Below are 14,146 nucleotides of genomic sequence, written 5' to 3' on the forward strand. Positions count from 1 at the left end.
CAGCCGGTTTCAAGCGCAGTTCCCCAAGGGTCAGTCCTAGGGCCGGTTTTGTTCAATATCTTCATTAATGATCTGGAGGATGGGGTGGACTGTACTCTCAGCAAGTTTGCAGATGACACTAAACTGGGAGGAGTGGTAGATACGCTGGAGGGTAGGGATAGAATACAGAGGAACCTAGACAAATTAGAGGACCGGGCCAAAAGAAACCTGATGAGGTTCAATAAGGACAAGTGCAGAATCCTGCACTTAGGATGGATATGCCCATTCACTGTTACAGACTAGGGACCGAATGGCTAGGAAGCAGTTCTGCAGAAAAGGACCTAGGGGTTACAGTGGATGAGAAGCTGGATATGAGTCAACAGTGTGCCCTTGTTGCCAAGAAGGCTAATGGCATTTTGGGCTGTATAAGTAGGGGTATTGCCAGCAGATTGAGGGACATGATCATTCCCCTCTATTCGACATTGGTGAGGCCTCATTTGGAGTACTGTGTCCAGTTTTGGGCCCCAGACTACAAAAAAGATGTGGAAAAATTGGAAAGAGTCCAGCGGAGGGGAACAAAAATGATTAGGGGGCTGGAGCACATGACCTACGAGGAGATGCTGAGGGAACTGGGATTGTTTAGTCTGCAGAAGAGAAGAATGAGGGGGGATTTGATAGCTGCTTTCAACTATCTGAAAGGGGGTTCCAAAGAGGATGGATCTAGACTGTTCTCAGTGGTACCTGATGACAGAACAAGGAGTAATGGTCTCAATTTGCAGTGGGGGAGGTTTAGGTTGGATATTAGGAAAAACTTTTTCACTAGTAGGGTGGTGAAGCACTGGAATGGGTTACCTAGGGAGGTGGTGGAATCTCCTTCCTTACAGGTTTTTAAAGTCAGGCTTGACAAAACCCTGGCTGGGATGATTTAGTTGGGAATTGGTCCTGCTTTGAGCAGCAGGTTGGACTAGATGATCTCCTGAGGTCCCTTCCAACTCTGATATTCTATGATTCTATGATTTTTCCCACTATGCAATGTATTTGTAGGACTAGAGTATTGACAATGGGATGGAGGCAGGCACCAGGCACTCTGGAATAGGGTTACTTTGACTCAGTTCTGTACACTGCAGTGTGTAGTCTAGAACCCTAGGTTTAAGCATAGGTCTGAAAATCCTTAATCTAGGGTTAAAATGCAATGAAGATGCTCAAATCCAGGGTTCCCTGACATGAGTCAGAAGACTCAAGTCCCACCAACCCTGGCCTTATGTACAAAGCCATGCTGTCTTTCTTTATGATATGTGAGCACTGAGATCTGCTAATGAAAAGCCCTATATTAGAGCTGAGTATTAATATAAAAAACAATCTGAAAGGATTGGAAGCAAACCGCCAAAGAATAAAACAAAAAATGTTAACAAAGTGATGTTTTTCTTCTAAAAAAAAACACCATAAAAATGTCAGTACTGCTGCTTTTAGTCATCCCTGGTTGTGGCAGGGGTCTCACTGCGAGCCCAGATAAGTGGCGTGGAAACTTTCTCAGACCTATAATTAAAGGGGCAGATTTTTGAAGATATCTTTTCTCATAACTGTATATCAGAACCTTGGGTTAAACAAAAAACACTTTAAACACTTAAGCCTTCTTTATATTTAATAAATCAGGACAGATATTTTTTTAAATAGACCTTTTTCTCTCCACAGGTAAGCAGTTCAAGAGGTTAAAACTTATTTTTGGGCTGTCACACGGCAAGAGGAATTTAATACCCAAATAATATTTTATATAATTTATAAACACCTGAAAACAGGGAGCCTGATTCTCCACTGCCCTACACCTTGTGTAGCCATTTCTATCTGTGCAAAGTGCCCCACAGCATCAGCCTTGATATGGCCTATTTGTGCCTTTTTGAGGATACAGAATGGCCATATAGCCATTGTAAGCAGCCTCCTGGGGATTTCCACTGTGTGGGGGAATCCTTGGGGAGAGGGACAGGGAAGGCCTATGTAACCAGCAGTACCCACTGCACCTTGTGGAGATCAGCGTAGGAGCTGTGTTGGGGGCATGGCTGGGGAAAGAATGTGTGTCTTGCCAGCTGCCTGAATGGATCCTTACGGCTCTGCTGCCAGAATGGGCTATTGTAAAACCACCTTCATCTTCCCACCATCGGCTGCATCGGGTGCTGCTCTCGCACGGCTGAGGATTGAGCTCAGTGAGTGCAAAAGGGCTGCAAAAAGCTACCAAATCAGCAGGGCCGGCTCTAGGCACCAGCGTTCCAAGCCTGTGCTTGGGGCGGCACCTTTCAAGGGGCTGCATTCCATCCCTTTTGGGGGCGGAACTTTTCAAGGGGCTGCACTCTGGCTTTTTTTTTTTTTTTTGCTTTGGGCAGCAAAAAACCTGGAGCTGGCCCTGTAAATCAGAAATCACCACTTAGCTTATACTGCATGTAGCATTGGACATCCACTGAGTGCTCATTTTACACAGAGATTAATGACTACACAAAATATAAAGCAGTTTAAAATGAGGCCCATTAGTGTGCTCTTAACAACACATCATCCTGGAATGTTGTGTGGCTAACTTCTATTTCTGGATATTACTATTATTTCTGAATGCTATAGATTTTTCATCCTTAGCCCGTTTTCAGATGTTTATAAGAGAAGTTATTGAACAGTAACTGGGGATTGTTCAAGAGTGTTGCCCCTGCATATTCTAACTTGGTTCTCACAAAGGAACTGTGCTGTGAGCTTCCAAAATCCTCTAAAGAGCATTGTTCATTGGGGCCACTTCTCTCCTCCCTCCCCTCATGCAGGGTTCCCAGGGCATAAAGTGGGGCTTGTGCCCCCATTGCTCTTCCGCTAATTCAGGAATACTTAACCTTAGACTCTAAAGAAGTGAGGTGGGTGGGGAGTGTGAATTTGTAGAGGGAACACTCATGCAGAACCACAGTTACTGATGGGTAACGTCTCTTTCTTATTCAGGGTCCCTCTACCCATTCCCACCTGTGTGCATTTAGCAGGCAGTACAACCCCAGGAAAGGGCTGTGGAGTTCCAGATGAACAAAGATTGCAGAACTGCCACAATGTACAGCAGCTCTGGATGAGGCTACAACTACATTGCATACAGCAGCTCTGGGTCTCAGATTAAAATTATTAGTGATGAACAACCTTACTTTTCCAAATCAAGTTTCAGTTGAAGGGAAAAAACTGCCTCAGGCTGTGATGGGTTCGGTCACAGAGACCCCCCTCGGGGCTGTCACTCGATGTGCTGGGATACCATTGAATATAACCCCTCTGCCAGAATAGGCGCCCCTTCACTCCTGTCTTGCTGAATTATACACACCAGTCTGCTCCAGCACAGACCAAGAGGTTGGGCCACACCCTGCTGCAGTTCACAGAAACTGAGATTCACTCAGCCCTGGGACTGCTCAGTTAACAGGGACTTTCCCAGCACCCAGCATTCAGTCCTTCTGGGAGCCTGAACCCCAAATAAATCCATTTTACTCTGTACAAAGCTTAGACAGGGTAAATTCATAAATTGTTCACCCTCTATAACACTGATAGAGATGCACAGCTGTTTGCTCCCCCGGTATTAATCACTTACACTGGGTTTATTAATAAATAAAAGTGATTTTATTAAGTATAAAAAGTAGGATTTAAATGGTTTCAAGTAATAACAGAATGAACAAAGTAAGTCACAAAGCAAAACACACAAGTCTAAGCCTAATACATTAAGAAACTGATCACAGGTAATATCTCATGCTTAGGCCACGTTTACACTTACCTGCTGGGTCGACGCGGCGAGTTCGACTGCTCGGAGTTCGAACTATCGCGTCTGATCTAGACGCGATAGTTCGAACCCCGGAAGCGCTAGTTCGAACTCCGGTACTCCACCGCGGCAGGAGGAGTTGCCGGAGTCGACCTTGGAGCCGCGGAGTTCGCTTCCGCGGCGTCTGGACGGGTAAGTAAGTCGAACTAGGGTAGTTCGAATTCAGCTACGTTATTCACGTAGCTGAATTCGCGTACCCTAGTTCGACCCCCGACCTTAGTGTAGACCAGGGCTTAGAGATGTTCCAATAAACTCCTTTCACAGACTACACTTCATCCTAGTCCAGACCCAATCCTTTCGCCTGATACAATCTTTGTTAGTTCCAGCAGCCATTTCAGGTGACAAACAAGGGATCTCATGACTGGCAGGGCCCTTTGTCCTTCTCCACCCCCTTTTATATTTTTGTCACAAGGCGGGAATCTTTTGTCTGACTTTGGGCCACAACCCTCCTCATTAATGGAAAAGTACAGTAACTAAGATGGGTTCCAGTATCATGTGATATGGTCACATGTCACTGTAAGATCTCCCAAGGGCTAGCCTACTCTGGCAATGCTAAAGCACTGCAGCGCTTTAACGTACCTTGTGTGGTCGCGGCACAGCACTGGGAGATAGTTCTCTCAGCGCTCAAAAAAAAAAAACCACCTCAAAGGTGCTTTACAGTGCTGCAACTTGCGTGCTCAATGGGGAGTTTTTTCACACCCCTGAGCAAGAAAGTTGCAGCACTGTTAATCGCCAGTGTAGACAAGCACCTAGTCTCAATTGCTTCTGGGTTGGCCCACAGGTACACAGGAAGGCTTGCAGGTAAATAAACCATTTACTATAAATTGTTCTAGTCAGTGGGAGCCATCAAGTTCCTAATGCCCCATTGATGGCCCTCACCTGATGTGATTACAACAGTGATACAAGTTTATATCTTATTCTCCTAACTCCAGAAACAGAAATAATACATGCAAACAAATAGAATGAACACACTTAGTAGATTATAAGCTTTCTAACGGGACCTTTTGCGTAAAGCATATTCCAGTTACATCATGTTCACATTCATAAGCATATTTTCATAAAGCATATGGAGTGCAACGGCACACAGATGTTGGTGTCACTAGGCCTAAGTAAACCAAAGTTGTGACTGCAGGCCTGAGTGAACCAGAGGTCTTCCATGCTGTGAACTTTAACCAACCTGCATGCTAACAGCCTAAAAGCAGAATATGTGAGAGTCAGCTTTTTAGCAGACAGCTGCAGTCCCGCTTAAACTAGCAAAAGTAGTGAGAAGGTGGGGGAAGAAGGGGGGAGAAGGCTTCATGTGCCTGAGCTAACAAGGCCAACAGATAAACATGCGGATGAGAACTTTTCTAACACGCTGAAATGTAATGTTTACAGTGACTGCTGTTGGGAAGGGAGGGGTGAGAGGGAAAACCGAACAAAAGGCTTACACAAACAAGTGGGGTATAAATGCTGGGACCCCGCCTGCGCGCGGGTGTGCAGGATTTGAGAATGCTTTTTCTCCCTGGCACCTTATTTGGGCTCAAATAAACCTGGTTTTGCTTCTCCACCCTGGTGTGTCAATTAGTGCTATGCACACCGGGCAACGAACCCCTGCTGTTGCTCCGCCTCAGACTCTTTGAGCCGGCAACACAGGCATGTACAGATCTTCAGAGAGCAGCCTTGTAAACTCTCTAATTAATACAGTAAGAAAGCACATTATGGAAATTGCCTTATGTCTAGTTGAGTATTCCCCAATATTTTCAGGGGGCTGAATGCCTGCCAAGTCATAACAATTGCGATACAGAGTCTGATTAATTTGGGCCATCTTCGAGGGGTGATGGACTGGTTTCACCCTCTTTGATAGGATCTTCTGTGGCCAGGTGGCCTAGTGGCTAGACCTCTGGCCTTACAGACTGAAAGACCAGCTAAGAGGGTGGGTGTAGGGGGACCCAGACCCTCCCTCTCTACTGGGTCCCAGCCCAGGCCCTGGTGTAGATCAACCCCTAAACAGGGGAGATGGGTCTCTCTCCTCGTGAGGAGTTGAGACCCGCTTCCCTGGGCTACTTCCTACAAGTCTCTTCAGTGTGGGGTACGGCCCCACTAGTCCAATTGCCCTGAGTGCTGGGGCTTGTTTGCAGCCTCCCCTTGGCAGGGGAGCCCTTACTTTCCTCAAGTGGCTGTGCTGGTTGGCAGGTCACTGATCCATCCCTTTGGGCAGGCAGACAGATAGCTCCTTCCTCCTCACCAATCAGCCTCCAACTGACCCAAGCTCCCTTCTTTTCACGTCCCCCCCCCCTCCAGACCTGGCATTGGCCGCAGGTGTAGTGGGGTGGCGCTAGCTGAACCCAAACATTTTCTTTAACCCCCACTGTGCCGGATGGCAATTTCCCTGCTACCTCACATCATGATAGTCAAAAAAGCATGAATGGCCATAAATAAAAGGAAAAAGGAAGGCAAGAAATGAACCAATATGGCTGAACAGCAAGTTGAGAGAGATTATTGGAGTCAAACAGACACCCTTCTGAAAATGGAAACCCATCCTTGTGAAGCACCGGGCCCCAGGAATGCACAATTGCTGGAAATGGGCCGTTTTCATTACCACTACACAGTTCTTTTTCTCTCCTGCTGATAATAGGTCACCTTAACTTATCACTTTCCTTATAGGGTGTATGGTAACACCCATTGTTTCATGTTCTTTGTGTATATATATATCTTCCTACTGTATTTTCCACTACATGCATCCGATGAAGTGGGCTGTAGCCCACGAAAGCTTATGCTGAAATAAATTTGTTAGTCTCGAAGGTGCCATAAGTACTCCTGTTCTTGCTATAATTATAGAGACTCACCTCTCCTTTAAATACTTACTAAGACAGAAAATCAAGGAAAGGAGAATCACCAGAGCCAGGACCACCGCATGACACTGTGAGCAAACAACCTAGAGGCTTGATATAACCCGAACACGAGAATCAGGAAAGCTCCAAGGTTAGCTCATCTACACCAATGTAGAGTTACTGGATCAGAGCCCTCAGATTCTGTGCCCATAGAGACTCCTATCCTGCAGAAATCAGGACACCTCCCTTACCAACTCACATGACCAAGTCTTCTGCCTAGAAGGGGATGTGCATGCAAGAGTACAACTTCATTCTGTGGTCCACAACAGACATTTAAATTAGACTCTAAATTCAGCCAGAGTGCAAACCAGCTGGTATTCTGATACCTATTCAGCCAGCCCTCGACTATCTCATTCAGGAGCCTGTGAGCTGTTCTGATTCTGCCCAGTATTCTCTCCCTCTTCATCCTGCCCTGATGGGGAGTGAGAGAATTCAAAAACCAGAAGGAAAAGATTATGCTCGCACCAAACTAATCTGCACAGTGGATCAATCAGTTCAGGATAATGACCTGGGAGTCTATTGGAAGAAGGACCCTGACAAACAGGGAATGACATGGCTGATCAGCTAGCCTGGGTGGGAGCCCTGACTGGCACTCCCTGGATTTCCAAGCCCTTCCTATAGCTAGAGCAACCATCGTTACCTGAGAGCAAGCTAAACACTAGGAAACAGAAACCATAATAGTCAATCCTGAAAGAGAGGATCCTCTCAAAGCACCCTGGTCTTTGCCTATGAAGATTTTGCAGAGGCACATCTAAAAGGACCTAATGGTGTCCAAGCTTTATCAGTACATGGAGGACCCTGTGACTCATCCTATCACATCTGAGGAACTGGCAAAAGGATGAACAACCAGAGGTAATATTCAATCAAAGAGACAGGGTTACTCTGCATAAAATCTCCTGGCCTACAGCCATGAATGAAACCACATTCCCCAGCATGTCGTATCCATGTCCTACCCTGGGATTATACTACTCCATGCATGCGGTGAGACATGCTGAGAACATCCCTGCCCCCAGACCCTGTATGATCATCTGAGACAGACTCCTTCTGACCTGAGTAAGAAAGTAGCTAGCTATGTTCAGGAAGACTCAGCTGCATTGAGATCCAGCCTGCACAACCTACACACTGTGCACCCCACAGGGCTAGGGAAACTCCTTCCCCATGTCAGACATTCAAACTGACTGGGTGGGCCCAGAGACCCATTCCTCCCAGTGAAATCAGTACATGCTCACAATAACCTGCCTGTTCACAGAATGGGTGGAAGGTTTACCTGCCAGTGATACAGCTCACACAACAGCCACACTATCACTAAATCATGTTTTCAGTAGATGGCGTCTGCCTCTTGGCAGAAACTCAGACAGAGGATCTCACTTTATGATAGAAACTTTTTCCGAGGGAACGGCATACTGGGACAGGGTATTTTATTTTGACTATACCAAAAAGAAGAGAAGTCAAAAAGTTCCAACCTATTTGAAAAGAGCCTTACCTCATCACAGGCAAAATCACCCTTGTAGCATATGAAAGCAACATGCTGGAGGGAAGGCATACTTCCATCTTCAAGTTTGTTCACAAAAGCCAATTTAAACCCTGGAAAATCCACGTTGCACCTTCAATTGAGGAAAAAGACCTGGGCTTCACTATGGATAACTCAATGACAACTGCTGATTGCTCAATGACAACTTCTGCTCAGTGTGTAGCAGTGATACAAAAATCAGACAAAATGCTAGATTACATAAGAAGTAGGCTGGAAAAAAGTACACAAAATATATGGCATTACACAAATCAGTGGTGAGCCCTAACCAAGAATACTGTTCATCCCAACTCCGAAAGTACATAGCAGAATCAGAGGGAGTTCGGAGAAAACAGCAAGAAAGATTAGAGGCATGGAAAAACTCAAATGAAGAGACTGAAAAGACTGGAACTCCTTACCTTTGAGAGAAGACAAATGAGAACAGTCATGACAAAACAATGTCTAGTATACAGAAGACAGAAGACAGTGTGAATAGAAGTTCCCAGTCTGATACAATATCAAGGGGACCTTTAGTGAACATGAAAGATGGCAAATTTTCCATACAATGCTTAATTAGCCCGTGGAACTTATTGCCACAGTTTATTGATGCTGAAAGTTTAGCAGAATTAAACAAATAATTATTATTTATAAGGATAACGAGCCTATCTAGTTATAATAATAAATATTTAAAAAACCAACAAGAGTTCTGGACAGGATATAAACTTGTGCTTCAGGGTGTAAGACCTGATCTCTCCCCCAACTCCCCTCACACCTGCCTTACTTATGGGGTCACAATGAAACTCACTCTATGGACAGATTATCCCATAACTGCTTAGTGTAGGGGTTTTAGCACCTCTGAAGTATCTGGCAGGGGCCACTGTCAGAGACAGAATACTGGACTTGATGGACTGGTGTTAGCATGGTAGTTTCCATGTTCCTAAAAATGCATGTGCCATCTGGTAGGTCAGGCTTTAACTGCTCTGCAAAGTTTCCCTTGATTCACTCTGACTCCCTGCAGGTTGTGGAATCTCTGAGGTGTCATTACTTTGCTGCTACTCCTGCTACAAATGCTCTGGGAGATATTCACAAAGAAATGACTCCCAGGAGTCAGAGTCACTTTGGATCTTTTTACCTGTATCTTTTTCCTGTTTGAGTTTCCTGGCAGAGTTGTTGAGATTGAGGCTAGTGAAGATTTTGATAGCTACATCCACTGCTCTTTTCTGACCATAGCATTCTTTCAGGAGTCTTGCAACATCTATCCTCTCAGCCTTCTCCAGTTTACACCAGGGGATTGAGGGTTTGTCATCGAAGTCAAACTCAGACAATGTGTGTCGAAATTTTTTAAAGTCTTGCTCTGCAAGATCCTCCAGTCCCTGAAGGACGTCAGTCGGTGTCTTTCTGCCCATCACGAGGATATTAAGAACTATCTGAAATGGAAACAAGCACAATAGAGGATTAATGCTAAACTGTGGACATCATAAAGTTGTGATCCCAATAATTAAGTGCACCCAGTGACTGCACAAAAACACCTTTCCACATACCCACAACTACACATTTTGTGCAATTCCGTGTCTCCCATTTTATCCAAGTTACTTACTGAGATAATTTGTACATTTATAAGTTTGAATATAACAAGCTTTGGCTAGTGGGGATCACATCCTGGCCCAAGAACTGGCAGTAGTATCACACTGCTGTGCAAAACTTGGCAGCTGTGCCTAGGGGAAGCTGGTGGCTCTCTAGGTGGGTGCTAGGGCACCTTGGGGTAGTTGGAGGCATAGGGTGGATGAGTGTTGGGATTACTGGGTATAGGCATTTGTTGGGTGCCTGAGGTGTTGGGATGCCCGGAGTTGTTTTTTGGCTCCTGGGGTAGTGTTGCGTTGATGGTGGCGGCTGCTGAAGGGAGGGGGTGGTTCCAGTGGTGATGACTGTGCGAGAACGGCTGCTGGTGGGCTGGGCGGGTGTACACTTGTGGGGAGCCTGGTCCAGAGGTTGGTGGAGGCTTGGCACCAATACTGGACCTACAACATTGTTCTGCTCCCACCTCTCTCTCTCCTTCCTATCCTGGACCCAGACAAGGGAAAACAGGACAGAAGATGTCTGGCTGCCTGCTTAGCCGGTGCTACAGTGGAAACAAGATACCTGTTGGTACTCTCTGAAACACCACACAAAGGCAAAGCTCTGCCCACAGCTCTGTTTCTGGGCACCAACCCATCAGAGGAGGGCTCAATGTATACAGAGTAGAGCTGGCTGGACAGACGGCATCCCTTATAGACACACCTCATCTGATGGTGATGGGCTCAGTCAGGGCCCAATGGAGCTTGAGCAAGCACTGCACAGAGATGCACAGCACCCAGAAGACCACACAGAGCAGGCCCAAATCTGAACCCAAATAGAGTTGCCAGGATATATTCGTGATCCACCCTGTCAAATGCCTTTTCCAGGTTGAGAGTCAAGGAAGTACATGACAGACCAAGTCCCTGCCCAGAAATCGATTGCTGAATACAGTCTGGTCTGGGGGCACAGGTCTGGTCAGGGTGGATCCCTACCACCAGCACAGACTGCAGTTGCAGCAAGATGGCCTTCACTACAACTTTTACTCCATATAGAGGAGTGATGCCAGGTGACAATTCCTCAGATCATGGAGATCCCCCTTCTTGGGCACCAGAGCAAGCACTGCCTGCTGCCTGAAAGGGAGAGCACTCCATTCCCCAGAGATTCAGTCCAGAGCATGGATGAGGCCCTCAATAAGAATGTCTCAACACGTGGAAGAAACCTGTAGTCAGTCTTTCAATGCCCAGGGCATAAGATGCAAGACTTCTAAACTCAAGGTGCTTTGTTGAGCTGGGTCTGAAGGACAAACATCCACTGACAAAAGTGCAGATGTTCTTGGTCAAAGCAAATACAAAAGGATCCTGTGTAGGCAGCAATGGCAGGAAGTTCTTCCATGGCATCAGCAGCACAGGAGAACTGCCCTTTCTAAACAGCAGCCAGGGTCTACATAAGAAATCAAAGTGGCTTCCTCCACAATCACTGAATTACCGGTCAGGGATCAAATCCTCTTTGCCATTTTAATTAGAGTAATTTTGTTGAAGCCAATGGTACTAGCTATGAGAGGAAAGCGAGCAGCATCTGACCCCACATCTTTAATGTTCACCTACTGATTAATGAATTCAGAGGATGTCAAAATGAATAAGAACAGAGAACATTCAGTACCATTCCAGCCCTTGTTTGGGGTAACAAATAATCTTAACTCTTCCCTGATTTGTATTGATAGATTCAGTTTTTCTAACTATTCACCAAAGAGTTTGAACAATGTTCAGACTCTGGGTTATTCACAAATATTTAGCATAGATATTTACAGTGTGTTATTTCTCACCTATATTGTGCAGCACTGTTCATGCTCCATGAAAGGATATTTTATTTTTTTTAAACAGGACACATATCACATAATGACTAAAGAGCTTCCACACAGATGTGCAAGTGAATAATTATTTATCCAGACATTTGTAATTTCAGATTATTGAATTTCACATTATTGAATTATTTTCCTGAATAATCTGGCACTTATCTGAATGTTCACAGATAACAATTTATAAAGACTCTTCAAATAGCATTTAAAATCACTAGTCTGCTGTGTTTGTAAATGGCCCTCAGCTGTGTTCGCACTGATGCCCATGGTAAAGGAAATGTCGTGTGCAGGCAAATGTAATGCAAGATCAGCAACACCATTAAAGAAACAGAGCATATTCATACCAGAGGAATGGAACCAGCTCTGTCATGGCCATCGCCCCCACCCCATGTCCCATCAGAAATCTAAAGCGAATATTAACAGTACATCTCAGTGCCTGTGGATTCCACCATAATGAGTTCAGGGATTTGACTCTGACCATGCCTAGGTTTTTGGAAACTCACACTCTCAACCCTGTTGCTGTTTCACTGTCGCAACTCAGTTTCCATTGACTCTGATTACTGTGCACACACAGCAGCTCCAGGGTAATCAGGCCCACACTTCTTTCTATAGAGCATCAGAGACATGAATAATACCCTTACTCTGTATTGTCTCCAGCTCCTCGCTCACGACAAGAATAAAGGGCTGAATGCAGTTTGCTGTAATTCACTTTCTGTTTGAAAGGAGCGAGTGTTTCTTGTTCCCTTTCATGCACACTCCAGCCATTAGACAGAAAAGGATGGGGCCCTGTATTTCTAGGTTGTTTCTAAGCCCTTGTATAACAAGCTCCATGAAACTCAGTCACAGAATCATAGAAATGTAGGGCTGGAAGTGACCTTGAGAGGACGTCAAGACCAGCCCCCTGCATGAAGAACCAAGTAAAGCCAGACCATCCCTGATAGGTGTTTGTTCGACCTGTTCTTAAAAGCCTCCAATGACTGCAACTCCCTTGGAAGCCTGTTCCAGAACTGCATGGTTACAGTAGAAAGTCTCTCCTAATAACTAATCTAAATCTCCTTTTCTGCATATTAAGCCCACTACTTCTTGTTCTACCATCTGTGGACATGAAGAACAATTGATCATCATCCCCTTTATAACAGCCTGTGGTGGGTTTCACTCAGCAGAGCAGCACTTCCTGCTGGTCATCTGGGAGATTATCTCTTTCAGCCAGCACACCCTCTCCTGGTGGTGCCTGTCCCGACACCTTCTACTCCTGCAGACCCCTGAATACAGCCAGGAGTCATGGGCTGAAATTAAGAAGGAAAATATAGACTGAACTCCAGAAAAACCCTCCTGAATATGAGAACTACCCATATTGTACTGTGGAAAAGTCTTCAGAGAGAAGTGCTTTTAGGATTTAATAAACACAGAGAAATGTTGAAAATGGAATGGAGCTCATTCATCCACAGTAAACTTCCAGAACAATATGAATTTCCACAGAATGTAGTTTCTTCCAAAATCTTAGATTTGTAGTAATTTGTGCATGTGCATATTTGTTTTTATTTATTATGTAAAAGCCTTAAAATATTCCCTGAGAGAATTTGCAGTATAACTGTACAAAACAAGGGAAGTAGTAAGGACAGAATAGTCTGCCATTACAAACAGTCATCAGTGTTTGGTATAGTACTTGCTGCACTAGTGAAGAAAATGAAGGAAATAGCTCTTAGGGAGCTTTCAGAATTTTCTGCTTCTAGTAAAAATAAAATAGACACATTCTACTTCTTTTCCTTTTGGTAACATTTCTTGATGAGAAAGCTTAAACTATAGGAAGAATGTTTCCTTCCCCCCCCCACCCCCCGCCTCACTGTACTGAAGCAAAATCTGACAAGGTTTATTTTGTGATTGCAGCGTCCATCTTGCAAGCATTATAGGAGCCATTTTACTAACCCTACCAATTCTCAAATGCACAATATTTAATGCAGTGGAATGTGGAGCCGACTGCTCTATCACAGATGCTACGAGAAAGCTGTAGAAATAATCTTGCAAATCAGGCAACCCTAAACATAAACTACATCTGCAAAACACAAAGCTAAAGGAACAAACTAGGGGCCCAATCCTGAAGTCCTTTCTAAAGCAAAATTTATGTGTACAGTCCATTGCCACCCTCAGTCCCCCCAAACATCCCTTCAAAAGGGAGGAGTTACAAGCTGCCTGGTAGGTCTGGAGAACAGGGCCGGCTCTACTGTTTTTGCCGTCCCAAGCAGCATGCCGAATTGCCGCCATGGATAGCGGGGGCAGTCCGTGTGCTGTTAGGGCAGCACGCACGTTTCCATGGCGGCAGCAATTTGGCGGCAACTTCTGTCTTCAGACGGAAGACAGAAGCCGCTGAATTGCCCCCGTGGGCAGCTGAACATAGAAGCTGCTGCCGAATTGCCGCCACTGCGGAAACACGCGAGCTGCCCTAACCGCACACAGACAGCCTCCGCCGTCTGTGGCGGCAATTCGGCGCACTGCTTGGAGCGGCAAAAACACACAGACTGCTGCCCTTTGCAGATTTCCGCCCCAAGCACTTGCTTGGAATGCTGGTG

At 45.4% G+C, this 14,146-nt stretch overlaps 1 protein-coding gene across 1 annotated transcript in view; it reads right to left on the bottom strand.

The window, feature by feature from the left end:
* The window catches only part of LOC123368705 (NACHT, LRR and PYD domains-containing protein 12-like), a 104,474-nt gene that overhangs the window by 71,801 nt on the left and 18,527 nt on the right, over nucleotides 1-14,146 (bottom strand). Inside the window, exon 2 of the mRNA XM_045013749.1 lies at nucleotides 9,303-9,597. Coding sequence (XP_044869684.1) covers nucleotides 9,303-9,597 — 295 coding nt within the window. The remainder of the gene's footprint in view (nucleotides 1-9,302; nucleotides 9,598-14,146) is intronic.

The sequence above is a fragment of the Mauremys mutica genome, chromosome 4 (genome assembly GCF_020497125.1).
Source record: "Mauremys mutica isolate MM-2020 ecotype Southern chromosome 4, ASM2049712v1, whole genome shotgun sequence".
Taxonomy (NCBI): Eukaryota; Metazoa; Chordata; order Testudines; family Geoemydidae; genus Mauremys; species Mauremys mutica.